General features: G+C 43.2%; 1 protein-coding gene across 6 annotated transcripts in view; it reads right to left on the bottom strand.

Annotated features, from left to right (window-relative positions):
* Positions 1 to 18,247, bottom strand: part of TAFA4 (TAFA chemokine like family member 4) — an 81,553-nt gene that overhangs the window by 45,010 nt on the left and 18,296 nt on the right. For 5 of the 6 annotated variants that reach the window (XM_032699492.1, XM_032699493.1, XM_032699496.1 and 2 more), the window contains one exon: positions 2,407 to 2,542. In XM_032699492.1, coding sequence (XP_032555383.1) covers positions 2,407 to 2,486 — 80 coding nt within the window. In that variant the 5' untranslated portion in view covers positions 2,487 to 2,542. Of the gene's footprint in view, positions 1 to 2,025; positions 2,192 to 2,406; positions 2,543 to 18,247 lie in introns of those variants that run through there. The other variant, XM_032699497.1, reaches the window with a different exon arrangement.

Here is an 18,247-nt window from a genome sequence, read left to right as displayed (position 1 = left end):
AAATATGCAAGGACTCACTTCTCTGCCAGGGTGTTAAAAACTGCATTTCAGAAAACACTTGTTCTAAAGGAAGTGCATATTGTTAGTCAGCGTTAGACCTAAGATCAGAAATCCTCAGTAATTTTTCAGCTAATATCTACAATTAAATCCCTCAATAGCTTATGTTTTGCCATTCATCATATAGAAAGGGAATCTAATCATCTTCTTAAACTCAGTTATGATGATTTATTACTTGTGTGATACATAAACAGGCATTATGTAGTTGAACCCTTAGATACCACGTTTCACACTTTCAGCAAATTCTGTAAGCAGGAATACATCAAATTAATTAAAGGCAATTTATAGATTTGCATAAATTGAACTAAATACTGCTTTCATAGCAGTGATGTTAGTCTGCAGTGAATCAACATACTGGGATTTGGACAAGCCTATCACAAGCATATTTATTTGCACCAAAAAGTCCTTTGGGAACTTCTTCCCCCTGTGGATTCCAGTTCTGATTCTTCCAAGTATGTTCCAAATAATTTATCTGTTTATCTTTAAAAATGTCTGAGACTATTCAGTTAACCCAATATTCAAGTGTTGAATATAGGAATAGTAAAAAAAAAAAAAAAAAGGAAAAAAAGAAACAATTCATGCCTTAGACAGCTTTACTGTCACAGCCAGGTGAAGCACTTGGATATTAAGTTTGATAAACATCTACAAAAAAACCAAAGCAGAGGCCACATTTCCTCATTTAGTAGTGCTTGCGTAAGTTTAACTTTCACACTTCATAAAACAATATTATTCCCTTACTGAGAATCTTAATAAAGCCCAAACAAGTCACAAAAGCACTTACTAATATCAAAAATCAAGAGACAAAAAGTCTGCTGCATGTAAACATATCTTAGCAACAAATACTGTTTTACACATTGGTGCAAACCCCAGAATCTTCAGCTGTCCTTATAGACTTTACTCCAGCCTACAAACTTTTTTTTAAAAATTACACAACTAGCATTAATAAAGAGTTCACCATGTCTACAAACCTCAGAAAGCAAAGATTACATGTAAAGAATCTACATTTTAAAGATTGATTTGACAATGTGGTACCTTTTTTGGCTTTAAGAAGGTGCTCTATCTCAAGCCCAGTGTTGCCACCCTGAATGCAAATGAACCAGTACAGGAAGGAACACACTGAGGGTCTTTTACAGCTCAGAAAATAAAGACATCACTAGTCCTTGCCTACCCTGTGAGTGCCCTCTTATGGAGCACTTCCAGGCTAATTCAGAGCAGCTGAACCTAATTCACCTCTTGCATCCAGCTGAACCACATAATGCCACTGCAGCTAATGGGATTGAGTCACTGTGAAACCAGCATAAATGTTATTATTACTGGTGATCCAATATTAGCCTAAGAAAACTGCCTAGTAAGTTCTGAAATCAATGTACCATTTCTTTCCCAGGTAACTGAACCTCATTTTCCTGAGGAGAGAGATGAATTTAATCTCAGTTTTCTTACTCTCTCCATGAGAAACATACATGAGCTTACAGCTCATGCACCAGTTATCACTAAATAGGATGTCATCATCTGCTCATCCTGCAATCCCATCTGTCTGTTGCTCTAAATGCAAACACTGGAATCTGATCCAAATAGCAGAGACCTCAGCTCTGGTTTCACTCTGTGGTATCATAACAAAGGCGGGAACTTTCCTACAGATTTCCTGAGGTGTGACTGAAAGCAGGATTTAACCCATGGAATTAAATACCACAGATCAGGTATTTTGAACATGCCATTACTGGTAGGAGTTAATGGAAGGGACAGGTATTTAGTCTCAAATCATGCACTGTGTGCTTATCAGCTGCTATTTCAGCAATTAAGTGAACCCAGGTGTTCCCACTGCTCCCAGTGCAGGAGCAAAACTGGTCTCAGTAGAAATGGTTGTGTGCTGAAATAATTTCAAAAGCTTTCCCAGATTATGAAGCCATGCTGTGATGTTAGACAGGGAATGTGAAACCAGGGTTCATCAGAGTAACAGGGTAACCTTACCCCGTTGCAAGAATATTCAAGTCCAGGAATAAGTGTATCACTACCAAGCATCAACTTAGTTATATCCAAACTGAAAGGCTGCTAAAAGCAGACAGTACCATTGAAATGATACATTTTCAGATTTTGGTCTGCCTTGCAGGTAGGCAGGACTCAAGTTCTCAGCCTGCTAATGTAAAGAAATACAAGAGGATCTTTGAAAAGGTAGGAGAAAAATGAAATTTGGCAGACAGATGCAGCAAGGGGTGCTGAGCCCTTCAGCGTCAGTGGGCTGCTGCTTCCAGAAATGTCAAGCCTTCATTCTCTATTGGATTCAAGTGGATATTGTTGCTCACCAGAACAGCAAATCTTCAGTGTCATTTGAAAGATAAAAAGTGCTCTTACCTTGGGGACTTTGTAAGAATTTTGTTCCAGTCAAACACAATTATTTCAGTGTGTTTTTCATAGTTATTCCAGATTCCCATTTGCAGTAGCAAATAAGACTTTCTGCATCTCAGAATTTTTCCTTCACTTTGGGGACCTAGAAAGAAAGCCATATTACACTGCAATTAACGTCTGGAAAGGTGCTGTAAAATACATCTCTGTAACCAAAATCATTGTTTCACAGTGCCATCTACAGTGCAATCCAGGGCAGAAGACAGCAGTTGTATTGCTCTGTTCTTTCCAAGAACACAGAGAAATTGTGGTAAGGCAGCTCTGAATTATCACTGCATTACCTAAAGGCAGAGTTCACTGTACTAGGAATCACAAACAGAACATGCAGCTTGCTGGGGCTTTATAACCATGTGCCCTCTCGCCACCCAAATGCTGTGAAAGCTGTAAGGTCTAAGGCTCCACCATAGTGCAAACACATTTCCACATGATTACATGAAGCTTCTAACAGTATGAACCAGAGATTATTAGAGAAAGGGGAAAAAAAATCTTTCATTGTCTTCATAAAGGTTTGGCCAAGGCCCTGGAGAGTGGCTGCCTCAGGAGCAGAGGGTCACATCCGCAGGAGCGTGTCTGTGATCAGTGCACTGCTGCACCCTCTGACACTTCTGTCTCCCCTTGCTTCCAGCATCACCTCTCACACCCAGCCCACCTGTACCCAGAAGTTACCCTTTGAAATCATTACATGGAGACCCTTGTGCAGCAGTACTGACACACATTCCACAGAATAACCAGCTCAAACACTCCCTTTTATAGACATTTGAGTCTCTTTGCTTTTGTTGTTTATATTTGTTCTCTCACTTCTATCCCTGGGCGCAGCTTGACCTTCTGCTATAGAAAGCACGACACAGTGCAATTTATGAGAGTAATAATAATGTGGTCTTCACTACGGAGAGGTGACAATAACCTTTTCTCATCTTCACCACCACTCTTTTAATTTCACTCTTCTTTTGATCAATTAGAAATTTGCTTTTAAGAAACACAAAATTACACCACCACATCGGAGGGCAAAGCATCTCTAGGGTCATAAAAGAATGTAGGCAGACACCTGTCAGAAGCCCGTGGCTCAACATAATAATAGAATCACAGGATGCTTTGGGATGGAAGGGACTTTAAAGATCACCTCATTCCAACCCCTTGCCATGGGCAGGGACACCATCCACTAGACCAGGTTGCTCAAAGCCCCATCCAGCCTGGCCTTAACAGCTCCTTTTTGTTCAGAATGCCATGAGAAAATAGAGTAATTGCTGGAATTAAAGAGGTGCCAGGACAACAAACTATAATTAATCACATTTTACTCTCTCTTTGCTTTCCAATGTGGAGTTGCAGAGTGAGCCAAAATCACAACACAATAGTTGTAATTAAAACAAAATGTGGACAAAGAGATGTCTTAAGACAGAGCACTACCATCCTGTATTAATCCTTTCTTCCACAAATACACATAAAATAAAAAATAAAAATAAAAAAAGTGTGTCTCAAAAGGCCTATTGAGAAGAACAAACAAAGAGGCTTTTCAATATAGCATTGACTGACTGAAATGGTTATGTGGTACATTTTTACCCATTTCATAATAGGACAGGTAGATAAATATATTCTTACAATGCTCTTGCAGAAATCAATACTGCAATACACTAACCTGGGTTTTAGTGCTTATCTGTTCCATAATTTTTATTAGAGAGGAAAATAAAACCCTGTGTAGATGCACCTACAGGTAAATACTAACATTGCTGTAACCTGTTCTGTAAACACATGTTAAACACTTGTAAAAGACAAGGAAATATTGATTATTCCAACTCATTCTAATTAAATGGAAGCAGCAAAAGTGACAGATGATACAGCCACCAGCATATCTTGGGGCTTTCTGATGCCTTCCAGGCAGAGATATTTCTTTTAAAAACAGGGTTGTTTGAGGGGAGATTATGGCAAACTCCTGAAACCAACGTCAGGTGGTTTATGTCAATAAAGGAGACAGGTCAGAACAGAAGCAAGAGGCTCACTTGGTTAATAAGGGTAAAAGAAATTCCAGGTTTTTCATGGCAAAGCCATGTTTGCTGTGTGTTTTGTGAACAGTGGGTTTGCTGCTGGTCTCTATCTCCTCTTAGGGCATTGCACTACTTTGAAAAGTAGAGCTGTTCATTTGATTTTATACAATGACTAGTCAGTGGGCAACTGAATCCCACTTCCATCTCCAGTAAATATATAGAAAAGAAGGAAGAGGGAATTGGAGAGGGGAAAGGCTCTCAGTATTTACCCCTGGGCTGGCCATGAACAGCTCCTGCTTTGCATATGAGTCACCCCGGAGGCTACACGACTCCCCTGTGTCAGTATTTAGGGCATCCACATGCCCAAAACAAAGACTATGGCTTCTGGGATCTGAAAGGAATTGCCATGGTCAGATCTGATGTGCCTCAGACTCAGCACAGTCTGTTCTCTGTGCCTCTGCACTTCAGTAAAATCAGTATAAACAGCATTTCCCTATGCCAGAGAAGTGTTTCAAGAACAGAAACAATAAAGGTTTAAAGTTATTTGAAAACTGTATGGGCACTGTATAATTCCTTTGACAGTAGGAATAAGATAGGGTTTTAAATTAGGTGCATTTCCTACCAATATTTACATGTTGTAAAATGCTTCTTAAGGCTACTTTCTGTAAAGAATAAATTACCAAACCATTTTATGCAATCTTTCATAATAAGCTATTAAATAATTTAGAAAACCTTCTTCCATTAAATATTTAAAAGGCTTTAATTTCTCCATCCTCAGTAATTCCTCACTTATAATACAGCAGTGCATCCCTCAAAAGACTCCTCTGTAAAGCAATGGGTGAGAGAGGAAAGCAGTTTGGGGGCCATGTACTGTACAAGGGGATTTGCCTGCCTGAGCTTAACCCCACTGTCAGCCTGGTTAAAATCTTACCTCCTATTGAATAAGAGAACAAGAGAAAACAGACCAACATCTGCATTTCATAGAAGAGGTGGGGGGGGAATCTAGTCTGGTCACTGTATGTATTTGAAAAGTGCTGCTATTTGAGTTTAAGGGGAACTACAGACAAAAAAAAAAAAATCAAAAAAAGAGCAAGAGTGAACACCTTCTCGGCCATATCCCCCCCTACAAACTGGCCAACCCAGAGCTACATTTCAGGGCTAAACCTCTATAAACAGGTCAGGTATTCAGCAACAGAACTTGAAGGGGGCTTGTAAGAAAGAGGGAGAGCAATTTTTTACACAGCCAGACAGTGATAGGACAAGGAGGGATGGTTTCAAACTAAAAAAGGAGAGATTTAGACTAGGTGTTACGTAGATGTGACTGCCCTGTCCCTGGAGCTGTTCAAGGCCAGCTTGAACAGGGCTTGGAACAGCCCGGTCTAGCGGGAGGTGCCCCTGCCCATGGCAGAGGGGTGGAACTGATGATCTCTCAAGTCCCTTCCATCCCTAAGCGTTCTGTGATTCTGTGATGATGTTACCCCTCGGCCCACGGCCGCTTTTGGGCCGTGAGCGGGTGACTCATTTTGCTGGAATAGAGGATCGTTATCCTGGGATGGAGGATCGTTATCCGGGGAGGGAGGCGGATGGAGGATGGTTATCCCGGGATGGAAGGTGCTTATTTCAGGATGGAGGGTGGTTATTCCAGGATGGAGGGTCTCTATCCCGGGATGCAGGATTGCTATCCTGGGATGCAGGATCGCTATCCCGGTTCCAGGATCGCTATCCCGGGATACAGGACCGTTATCCCGGTTCCAGGATGGTTATCCCTGTTCCAGGATCGCTATCCCGGTTCCAGGATGGTTATCCCTGTTCCAGGATCGCTATCCCGGTTCCAGGATGGTTATCCCTGTTCCAGGATGGTTATCCCTGTTCCAGGATGGTTATCCCTGTTCCACGATGGTTATCCCTGTTCCACGATGGTTATCCCGGTTCCAGGATGGTTATCCCGGTTCCAGGATCGCTATCCCGGTTCCAGGATGGTTATCCCGGGATGCAGGATCGCTATCCCGGTTCCAGGATGGTTATCCCGGGATGCAGGATCGCTATCCCGGTTCCAGGATGGTTATCCCGGGATGCAGGATCGCTATCCCTGTTCCAGGATGGTTATCCCGGGATGCAGGATCGCTATCCCTGTTCCAGGATGGTTATCCCGGGATGCAGGATCGCTATCCCGGTTCCAGGATGGTTATCCCGGGATGCAGGATCGCTATCCCTGTTCCAGGATGGTTATCCCGGGATGCAGGATCGCTATCCCTGTTCCAGGATGGTTATCCCGGGATGCAGGATCGCTATCACGGTTCCAGGATGGTTATCCCTGTTCCAGGATCGCTATCCCGGTTCCAGGATGGTTATCCCTGTTCCAGGATGGTTATCCCGGTTCCAGGATGGTTATCCCGGGATGCAGGATCGCTATCCCTGTTCCAGGATGGTTATCCCTGTTCCAGGATCGCTATCCCGGTTCCAGGATCGCTATCCCGGTTCCAGGATCGCTATCCCGGTTCCAGGATCGCTATCCCTGTTCCAGGATGGTTATCCCGGTTCCAGGATGGTTATCCCGGTTCCAGGATGGTTATCCCTGTTCCAGGATCGCTATCCCGGTTCCAGGATCGCTATCCCGGTTCCAGGATGGTTATCCCGGTTCCAGGATGGTTATCCCTGTTCCAGGATCGCTATCCCTGTTCCAGGATGATTATCCCTGTTCCAGGATCGCTATCCCTGTTCCAGGATCGCTATCCCGGTTCCAGGATGGTTATCCCTGTTCCAGGATCGCTATCCCTGTTCCAGGATCATTATCCCGGTTCCATCCAAAGGGATTCTCGCCACCGGCAGGGCGATGCTGCCCCCTGGCGGCCGCGCGCCGCCCCAGCGGCTCCCCCCCAGCCCCGTCCCGGCCATGAATAATTTAAATCGGAGCTATTAAACACTTCCAGCTCTTGTCAGTACTCGGAAATCTCATTAAATCCCGTCCGCACAGCCGCTCCGCCGAACCCCGCTCATTGTTCCCCGCCGGAGCCGCCCCGGTCCCCAGGGATGCTCTCCCCGCTCGGCAGCGCTTCCCTGCGCCGGCACGGGCTGTCCGTGACAATTAGGGCTCCTCATTAATCACATTAACACGTCGCTGTCACAGGTTCCCTCCGCTCAGTCTCCCCTCGGGGTCTGGGCACCGCAGGGACGTGCTCACGGGCACGGGCTCCTCGCAGGTCTCCTCTGGGAGCCCCGTCAGCCCCCAGGAATGGGCTGATACAGGGAAATGATGCGTCTGGGACTCCAAATTTAGTCACTCGACCCTCGCCCAGAAAGCTCTGCATCAGGCCACATAAACTCAGCTTGATCCGATGGCTTCAAGTGTCAGTAAATCCACTCGGCCAAGTTATTCCAAGAGTTAATTAACCTCGCTTTAAACACTGCACCTTCCAGCTTGTACCTCCTGATACATTCCTGTTGTTTTCCCAGCTGGCACATCCCACAGGGACATGTCAGGTCTTTAAAGGCCTCAGTTCTGCCAATCCTTACTCACACCAAATAAGGGTAGGAAGGCACTGTGCAAACTGAGGAAGGACACAAAGTTATCCATGTAGTAGGATCACAGGATCATAGAATGGTTTCGATTGGAAGAGACCTTAAAGCTTATCTTGTTCCAACCCCCTACCATGGGCAGGGACACCTTCCACTAGCCCAGGTTGCTCTAAGCCCTGTGCAACCTGGCCTTGGACACTTCCAGAGATGGGGCAGCCACAGCTTCTCTGGGCAACCTGTGCCAGGCCCTCCCCACCCTCACAGGGAAGAGCTTTTTCCTAATATCTAATCTAAATCTACTTTCTTTTACTTTTAATCCATTCCCCCTTGTCCTGTCACTACATGCCCTTGTAAAAAGTCCCTCTCCATCTTTCTTGTTAGCTCCCTTCAAGTACTGGAAGGCAGCACAAGACCAATCTCACAGTGCAAGAAAGTGAAACTCTTTGGGCCCAGTTCCTCTGCCTGTTTACTCCCAGAGTCAACATCTACTTTTCTGCTTCTCTGCAGGTATCTCTGAGGGAGGGAGGCCCTGTCACATCGAGCTCCACACAGCAAACTGAAGTGAGAATGCTCTTCAGACAGCATGAAAATCAGCTAAGCAAGCTGGTAGCAAGCTACAAGTGTACGTCCTTGCTTTTGAGAAAGCCAGGCAGGTATCCTAAAAACCAGGGGGGAACTGCAGCAGTGCCCAGTACCTCTCAGACCCCAGCACACTGTCAACACACTTCATGTGCAACTTTTGAACATCACATTCCATTTAGACATCACTTTCTGCTGGTGGCAGCTCAGTCTGTCACCACTAGTTGGTCTTTTCCACAGGATTATTTCAAAATCTCACTTAACAGCAAGTGGGGGAGATGGGGAGGAAAAGAAAACAATACCAAATGAGAGCTAAAGGAAATAAAACCCACAGCCTCCTAAGAAGGACAAACTGAACTGCTATTATATCTACATAGCATGAGGTATCGACCACACCAGCAGCCAGACCATCCACACACAGACAGACATCCTGTGTGCCACATGTTTGGGGGGAACTGAGTCCGTCTTCAGCAGCATTTGGAGTTCTCTAGGCTGTATCTGTCCTCACCACCTCCTTTAAAGATGAGAACAAACCTTCTGTCTGTAGTGGGCATGTTAAGATGATGTCCTGGGAGAAATATGCCTGAGTCACCCTAATTCTCTGCTCCAGACACCACAGCCCTCCTTAGCTAATAGCTCCAGTCACAATAGGGACGTGAGTGGATGATCTCTAGAAAGGTTTTTCGGTTGGACTCATTTTAAGTGAGAGTCTGTGGACTCTAAATTTGATTCAGTAGAGCTCAGGTCACACAGAAGCAGCAACAGCAGAATCAGAAAACAAATTCAAGTGAGGGACTGGAGGTGAGACCTAGAGGACTGCCACAAAACCACAAGTCCACACAGTGTAAGGAGGAGTTTGAAATGAGGCTAGTTCAGGGCCTTTCCAGGTAAGGAAACAGTAACTTCTTAATATACACCAGCTCCAGTGTACATTCTAGGGACCTGTGGTCACCAGAACTCACAGCTTGCAAGTGTATTTGCACAGCAAGAATTAGAGTTGAAAATGAAGCACATGAGTCATGCTGGCACAAATAACTGATCACTTGCAGTCCAAAAGAATAATCTCTGAGTATGAGATGATCATCTGAATGAAACAGAATCTCATTTAGAAAATTAATTTTTGGGAAGACGTTTTAGAATCTCAACTCAAAGTGAGTTCTCATCTTTCCTCCAGCAAAAAGTTCACCAAGACCAACAGGACTGCTCAGAGAGTAAAGTACAGCTATTCTGCCTGTAGAACAGAGGCAGAATAGACCCTTTTCTCCATTCAGCATTATTTATTATGCATGACCATCCCACAAAAAACCATTCTGCCAAAGTAAATTCCTGAAGAGGGAGGTATCACCATCAAGATTTCATTTTTAAGGTTGCACAGAGTTACCAACGTCTACAGCCAACACAGGAGATCTCATTACAGCTCAGCATTTCAACTCTTTTCAACTATCTTTATCAGAAAGAATTTTTCCTTGTGATTATCCAGCTACTTTCAGTCCTTCACAGCAGCTCAAAATCTTCACCCCCCCCCCCAGAGCAAGGCCTGCTTAAGAGACGGGCAGGCTTCAGGCACTGTGTTCAAAGGAGAGCAGGAATTGCTTCAACCCTGTTCAAAGAGGAGGCAGAGCAGAGACAGTGCCCTGCTCCACTCCCAGCTGACCTCCCAGAAGCAGAGCAGTACTCATCTAAAGCAGAGAGCACACCAAAAAAATGTGGAGAGAAACGTCTTTGAAGGAAGTCTCTTCAGCAGGATGTTCCAGGCACAGCAAATACACCTTTTCCCCTACTGTAAACTTTGCCTGCCAGGTAGCAAAGCACTGAAGTTGTTGTACAGACTATCCTGAGCCATAAAACACTGTTTTCTATACCCTGAATTGATGGAGGAATTTAATTTCTCCCCTGGAGTGAAAAGATACCTGACCTGCTATAGAACAGGTCACTCAACTTTCTTCCCACTCACCAGGGACCCAGGTGAGCTGGTTGGTTATTTTGCAGAGATCTCTCAGAGGAGGGACGAATGGATGGGAGGGCTGAAGGAGCAAAATTCATGTCTGTCTGTGCCTGTGGATGATGATGCATTGGGAGGTCCCAGACCTGTTCTGAGTGCAAGAAGCAGATCATCCCTGACTAAGGGTGGCCATTCAAACTAAGAACAAGTAGCAATCCCAGGGAAATAACATGAAAATTAAGAGAGTCAGCAAGTGCAAGTGGTAAAGAAAGACTGGAGTAGCTGTGTTTGTTTAGTCAAAAAAAGACCTAACTGTCTCCTTGAAGAGGTTTATTTTAAAGAAGGGCATGATTTAAAGAAGTGGCTCTCTATAGCTACTGCAAATAGCATGAAAGTAAATTCAGTGTCCTGGAAAGATTAATTGGTGTATATGAGGAGAAATTTTCTGTGTCTAAGGGTGGAAAAGCAGTGGTACGAGCCAAACAAAATCTCTTGAAGCCTGGTTTGTGAAGTTTTCTTTAAATTGGATGAACATGTGGGGTGGTCAAGGCTCCCTTCTTCCTCCCCGGGGTTGGATGACATGTTTGCTCAGGGAATGTAACAGGAATCCATCTCCTTTATGCCTTGGAGCAAAAAAAACCCGCTGGAATATGTGAGGTAGATAGTCACTGTTCAATGTCATCTCCAGTACCCTGAATGCAGACACTCATCAAATCAGAGGTTACTGGAGGAAAATTGTAGCAGAAAGAAACCTCAAACACACGTTGGTATTTTTCATGCAGGTGGGTCAGTGTGTGCTGTATTTAGATATCTTTCTAGTGGTTCTCAGGGTCCTTGTACAACCAAATTTGGTTCTTTCTGGTTCTACTGCATTAGAATATTATATTCTCTTGTTATTCCCAAAAACACCTCATTCACAGTAAATAGCTACAGCACGTCCACTCATGCTTCCCTAAGCTGTATCAGGCCCTGACTGCAACAGTGTCTGTCCATTCCTGTGTCATCCATGTAACCCGGTCTCTGCCTTTGTTTCAATACCTGAAATGCTCCAAGAGGAAAACACAGGATAGCCAGTTTTGCTTTTAGAACACAAACATGCTTGATGAGCAGTGGATGCACACTGGCTGATGAAGAATCCCAACTGTCTGGGTATATGAGATAATTGTTCCACTTGGGACTCATTATCTAATTATTAAAAGATTCTAAGGAAAAGCATTTCATAAATACAGCACTAAATTTCCAGAAGTGCAATTATGGGCTGAACACACATTTTTTAACACCTGTGTTATCCACTACATAAGCCAATAGCAAAGTACCTTGTGCTGTGCTCTCTCTGCCAGGCTCAGGGCAGTATGTAGAGGAACTACTAGAAAATTGAAAGGTAACATTTTTTGTATTCCCATTTTGGTACCGAAATAACACAGTCAGCTTGGGATTGGTTTAAAATTCTGCCCCGTGCAGAATCTTTTGTGGCAATAATGAAGAATTAAACTGGTACAGGAGGGGAGAGTCACAGGCCAAAGAGCTTTAACCCAGTTTTGATGCTATTTACTCAGTGTTTACTCAGAGCTTTTTACTCAGTGTTAAAAACCATTCTTTGCTTATCAGAGTTATTTTAGTAAACCACTGCTCTATTGAATAGGAGAATTCCAGAACTGAGTTCCTGACCCACCAGTTCAGGAATTGCTAATCAAAAGAATAAAGTGTTACATCACTGAATGACAGAGGCAAAATACTGCTCACAAGTAAAAAGCTAATTGTGTGGCATAAAGACTTGGAGCTGGGTCAATAAAGAACTGCACTTTAAAGGAGATCCCAATCTTATTCACTCTGGATTCAGGTTAAATGAACAAAAGCATATTCAGAGCCAATCTCAGAGTTGTGTTCACTTTTCTATGGTTGGGAACATCATGCTGGATGGAAGCACAGACCATCACACAGAGTGAACCTGCATTGTGCACAGTCTGTACATGGACCGACTCCATCTCCCTCCAGCAGGACCCCATCTTTCTCCTTTGTAACCAGAAAAACTCCAAATTCCAATATGAATATATAAGGTAACGCTCTCAACAATTTGCATTTCCAGCAGCACCAGGGACTTAATTCCCTGGGGCAAGAGAATTTCACAAGTCACATAAATCACATTTTGCTCCTCACCTCCAGAACGAATTTCCTTCATCCTTCCCTATTCCAGCCCAATCCTTCACAATTCTTCCCCTGTCCCTTCTCAGCCCTCTCTGTTTCTTGCTTGCATAGCATCTTTCCTGACTCCTCTGGGAAGCTGACCTGCTTGGCAGCAGCCTGTCTATGAGCATCAAGAGAACAGCTGGGAGGCAGGGAAAGAGACCCCACCTGAGTTTCATATTGATCAACAGGGGGAAAAGGTCTCCCTGTTTAGAGCAGGTTGATCATCTGCTGGATGCTGTTTTCATCCTTTCACAGGCACAAGGAAGCCAGGTAGAGCTCTGGCTACTGTTGCAATGAACAAGGAGCAAACCTCAAAAGGTGCTGAAGGACTGGTAAGAACAGTCCCAGCACTTTTCTTGTCACTGTACTACCAGGACAGGAGAGCAGCAGCCACAGCAAGCTGGTAACTGCTCTTCAGAAACAGTCAGAGGTGTTGCTAGGGTGGTACTTCCCCCTCAAGCACCTGAATCGTCAGAGGTTCCTCCTTCCAGCACCGGTCACAGCTGATCCAACAGCACGTTTCCATACAGGAGGCTCAGCCAGTTTCTCTGGCTGAAGTATGACCACAGCCAGGCTTTGAATGAGCAACAGCCTCCTCATGGCTAAAGCTAGAAACTTTCTTCTTTGCTTTTTAAAAAAAAAAAAAAAAGAAAAAAAATAGTAATCTTCCTTTTCACAAAGCTCAGAGAAGGCTGAAATTCAGGCTTTCATTTCCCAGTCTTCCTAGAACCGATTTTTGCTTTTATCTTGCCCCTCCATTCATGCAAAGGCCTCTTCGTGATCGTGTGCGTGACTGATGGGAGGGGCAGGGGGAAGGGTAAGTGGTATAATTTTGATTATGCTTTGAAATGCTCAGGGTTGGAAACGTAGTATGAGATTCCCCCCACTTTCTGTGCCTCACTTGAAGGCAATTATGAGTGCCTTAAAGACATGAGATCTGTGAAAATAACAAACTGTTGATAGTTTATTTTCAGGGTAGACAACAATCAGCTTTTAATCAGCTTCTCATCACTGCTACAGGTGAGCTATCAACTCTCTTAAAAAATGATTAGAAAACAGAAAAGAAAAATCTTCTCCAATTATTTTCATCCAGGAAACTGAGATTTTATGAAAAAAAAAAAGTCTCAAGATTCACAGAGAAAAAAAATTAACTTGGTGACATGTTTAGTTCAATCTTTTAGCAATGAGATATTGTTTGCCAGAGATTGGATTGTGCTTCCTGAGCTTGTATGATATTACGGATATTGGCATCAGATTAAAAACCAGCATTTTCAGCCACCTTGGTGGACACTCAGATATTTCTGCCAAATCTTTTTTTTCAGGGAATGGATTGCAGAAGTCTTCCGTTTCTCTGATTTCTGACTATTCACAGAACCTGGCTTTCAGATCCCCACAATACACATTTTTTCCTGCTTTTGAGCAAATGATCTGTGAATTTCTGTCCTGGGGGAAACGGTACTCAAACTTAACTACAATAAAGAGAGCAACCTCCAAATTTCAATTATATTAGAATTAGCAATGGCTATGAAATGCCTCAGACAGGCAACTGAATAGTCACTTCATCTTACACACAACTTTACAGAAGTTTTCCTAACCAATAATCCCATTAAATATACCTTGAACATGCCTTATTTACTATTGCCATGTGTACCCTTACTAGTACACTGGTTCTAACTCAAATGTAACTCAAACAAGAGCAATCAAGAGCACTTAGCAAGGTCCTGAGACAGCTGCTGCTGTCCTGCTGTGCTGCTGTTGAGCTGCAGACCAACGGGCATTTGCCCTTCCCTGGTGACCAGGCCGTGTCCTCTGTGTGTCCCTGAGGTGCAGTTACATAGTAAGGAGCCTTCAGTGAGAGACTGGGGGACAGACATGGCTGGTTGTTGTCACATTGTGGGGAACTGTCCTCCAAGCCAAGCAGGGATGCCCTTCTTGATGGCAGGCACTATTCAGAGACAAGTTCTCAGACCCAGTAAGAGCTCACCGAACAAAAACATAATGGGCTGCAAAAACCCAAAAAACCTGCTGGGTTATTGGTTCCAAGGGATGACTCAATAAAGAGCATGTGAGGGCTGAGCTAATTAAGTTCTCCCCCACCAGGACCCCAGTGGCTGCATCTTTTTATTTAATTTCTCAATTGCCCATTGGAGATGAATTGTGATTACTTTAAAAAGGGATTCTTCTTGTACATCGATCAGTGTTAGACCCGTTTGACCTGCTCGTGTCTCTTTAAAGATTGATGAACTGGAACGCAAAAGTGAAACTCTCTCTCTTTAACTGTTCCCACCTGAGTTTCCTGCACTGTGAGATACATCTTTTAAGAGGCCTATGGAGTGGTTGCATCATTGATTCAAATTCTAGGGTTATTGCACACAGCATTTCCACAGCCTGGCACAAGGCAAGGCAGTCACACAGGCTGGAGGAAGGCCATTAGCAAAGACAGTCACAGGACTGGTTTAGATTAAAAACTGCTGTCATTAAAAATGTGCTACATCTCAGGGACCAGAGCAGGAATTTAGGTCTTCTACTTTAATGGAAACCTTAATTAAAAAAAAAAAATGGAAAAAAATCATTCAGTGGCAAGTGTTTTGGCCAAGATTAGCAAGAGAAGCTGCAGATAACTGAACCTTCACTCACCAGAGGGTACCACCACATCCAAAAAGAAAGGTACAGACTTTTAATTTAGAGCTGTTCCATTCACTAGGCAAACCCTATTCATTTTCACGTAGCTATCTACTGTCAGTTTAGTCTAATACTTCATTTTTTAACCATGGATGAAGTTCTGTCCATCTCTATCCTCCCCGAAATGGCCAAAATTCATCCTCTCTTCACAGAAAGTGTTTGGTGAGCCAAACCCAAAGGACATTTTCTAGAGAGTGCAACCACCCTAATTTTACTCTCAGGGTCCTTTTTCTAAACTGAGGGCTTTGGGTAAATAGAATAAATACTTTGGTACTTATAGGTACTTATTTGTTCAGCTTCATTCAGATTGTGTGATTTTGAGGAGATACTTGTGAGTATGAAGTGTCTTACAGCAGCTTCTGTACCTCAGAAAGACAGAAGAACCCACTTGGAATACTGACAGTGCTGTGTAAAACAGAATAAATGGCCAGTGGAGGGTGTGGTTTATCATTTTAAATTATTTTTGCTCTCCAGCCAAAGACAGTTGGATTCTTAAACCATTATTTTGTCCTTTTAAATTTGACTGCTCAATTGTACCAGAATTCTTAATTATTTCTCTGCTTGCAACAGCACCATCCAATTTATTACCTGACAATAGCAGTACAGCATAAATAATCTATCGCCTTTTTAACCTGAAGGTCTCAGCATCTGGTCTTCAAGAATATGAAAAATTTCTCATTTAATAATGGAATATTCCTACGACAGTCATCCTAACTGGAAAGTATTGCTTTCTGAAGCTTCCTGTTCTCCACTCAGGAGAAGTTAGCAGAGCTCTCTGACTGCAGCACTCAAGCCTGGCTTAAGTTCCATTGCAACAGTCTGGACACAGGTTATCTGAGATTCCTTGGAGGTTTTATCCACCAGAGACCTCTGGCCCACTGGTCTCCCGAGATGCATGTCCCAAAATACAGAACCACAACCATATCCTGTCTGTGTGTTGTACAGTGTGGAGCAAAAATGATGAATTAAAGGGAGAATCCAGAGGTTGTTCCCTTAGCACAGAGGACCAGTAACAGTACCTCTGCTGTGCCTGGGTAAATTTCAGCTGGATTTGCACAAGGAACAGGATTTTTAAAAAAAAAAGTCTCCCAGAAAGATCTTTTGGACACTGTGTAATAAAAATACAGACAGACTAGGCTTGAAAGGTTTGAAATTAATTTTCCTTGGCTCTTATTTACATCTTGGATTCTGACAGTCCTGTTCTGGACAAGAAAAACTCCCATTCATTACTCCTAATGGAGCAAAATCCACAGCAAGTGTTTGCTACTCATTCAGTGACAGAAGTAATGTATTTAATCAAAAGCTATAGCAAGACAAAGTGAATAAAACAAGGTAAAACAAAGTAAAGCCTGAAGCTTGGAGGATACCAATGTCTCCTCAACGCTTCACAGCTTGCCAGGGCATTACTGGATAGAGTAGGAAGAGTAAAATTTTCCTGCCCAAATCACACACTGTATTGTCAAACCATCCCAGGGAAGCTCTACAGAAACATCCTAACGCACTGCTCAGCTCATGTCTTATCTACCAAGCAATGCCTTACTCAGAGATTTTATAAAATCTCTCCCCAATCCCTTCCTATAACAGATATGCCCTACCTACAACGTGCCCCTTTTCTCATCACTCAGCTGAATCATTTCAAACAGAACAGCCTTGAGTCTAGTGAGGAGAAGGTGAAAAATCTGAAAATCTTTGTGAACCAGCTTTGTCTTTCCCTGGATAGCTAACAGAGAAGTCTAGAAAAAGCAGCCTTTTTAAAAAAAAAAACCTTCTAACCAGCCGTTGGACAATGCATTTGCAACAGAAAGGCAGTGACCCAAGGACCTGAAGCAGAAGCTCAGCCGTGCTTGTCAAATCATGTATTTGTAGCTGCACTGAGATTGGAGATTCAAGCTTGAAAACCAGCACGACTTGGGAGTCACTTAGAATTTAAGCATGAGGATTGTGAAAGTCTTATTCAAGGCACAGCACTATACACATAATTATTCCCACCAGAGAATCCATCAGTGGAAAGGGTATGGGTGCCTGCTCCGTTAATGTGAGACCAAAAACAACCCCACGGTGTGCGACACAGAGGAGCCCTTCCAGCACAGGGCTGTTTATCTCCTCCTTTAAATAAGATCAACCACCACATCTTAATAGAGCAGCTCCTCCTAACAGCTCCTCCCCTACACTGTGCACCCTGATGATGTCTACTCGATATTAAAAGCAACACTGGGGGAAAGACGGAGGCCAGGAGACGTCCCTTTTTCCATCATGTATAATTTGTAAAGCTAGTCAAAAAATAGCAAGCAATTTAGCCTGGAATTTTGCCAGCTCGGATATTCATAGCACATGTGATCAAAGAGCAGAATTTGCCAGTCACTGGGAAAACAATCAGGCTCGTAACGTGACTTCCACCGCTGGAGACAGAGCCTGTAAACATCACTATTGATCAGAGCAGAACTATTTTCATCAGGCTGCACCGCTCCGGACACTGAACATCTGCAGACTCAATGCCTACATAAGCTGAAGTTGGGGCAGATAGTTCCAAGAATTTAACATTCCCTATATATGAGCGATTTTCAAAAGAATAAGCAATTGAAGACACTATGAAATTATACAGAAAAAATGAAGAAAAAGATATCATAAATGGGTTTTGGGTAAAACTCCGGGTTATGTTGCAGCATATTGACATATACAACAAATTAAAACAGCTAATTCATCTTACTACCTTCCACTGATAATTTTTTAATTAAGTTACTTATCTTTATCTACATATTTAAGAATATAGATCTTTCATTATTCATCTCTTAAAGAAAATCAATGTTGTCCTGATTTGCTACAGCTCAAACAAGGGAACAGTATTATCTATGATAAGACTGACTAATAGAAAAATATTTCATTAACTTTATTAGCAAGCCCTAAG

The sequence above is a fragment of the Chiroxiphia lanceolata genome, chromosome 11 (genome assembly GCF_009829145.1).
Source record: "Chiroxiphia lanceolata isolate bChiLan1 chromosome 11, bChiLan1.pri, whole genome shotgun sequence".
Lineage (NCBI taxonomy): Eukaryota > Metazoa > Chordata > Aves > Passeriformes > Pipridae > Chiroxiphia > Chiroxiphia lanceolata.
Note: the sequence above shows the minus strand (reverse complement) of the source record. Positions and strands in the feature narration are given on the sequence as shown.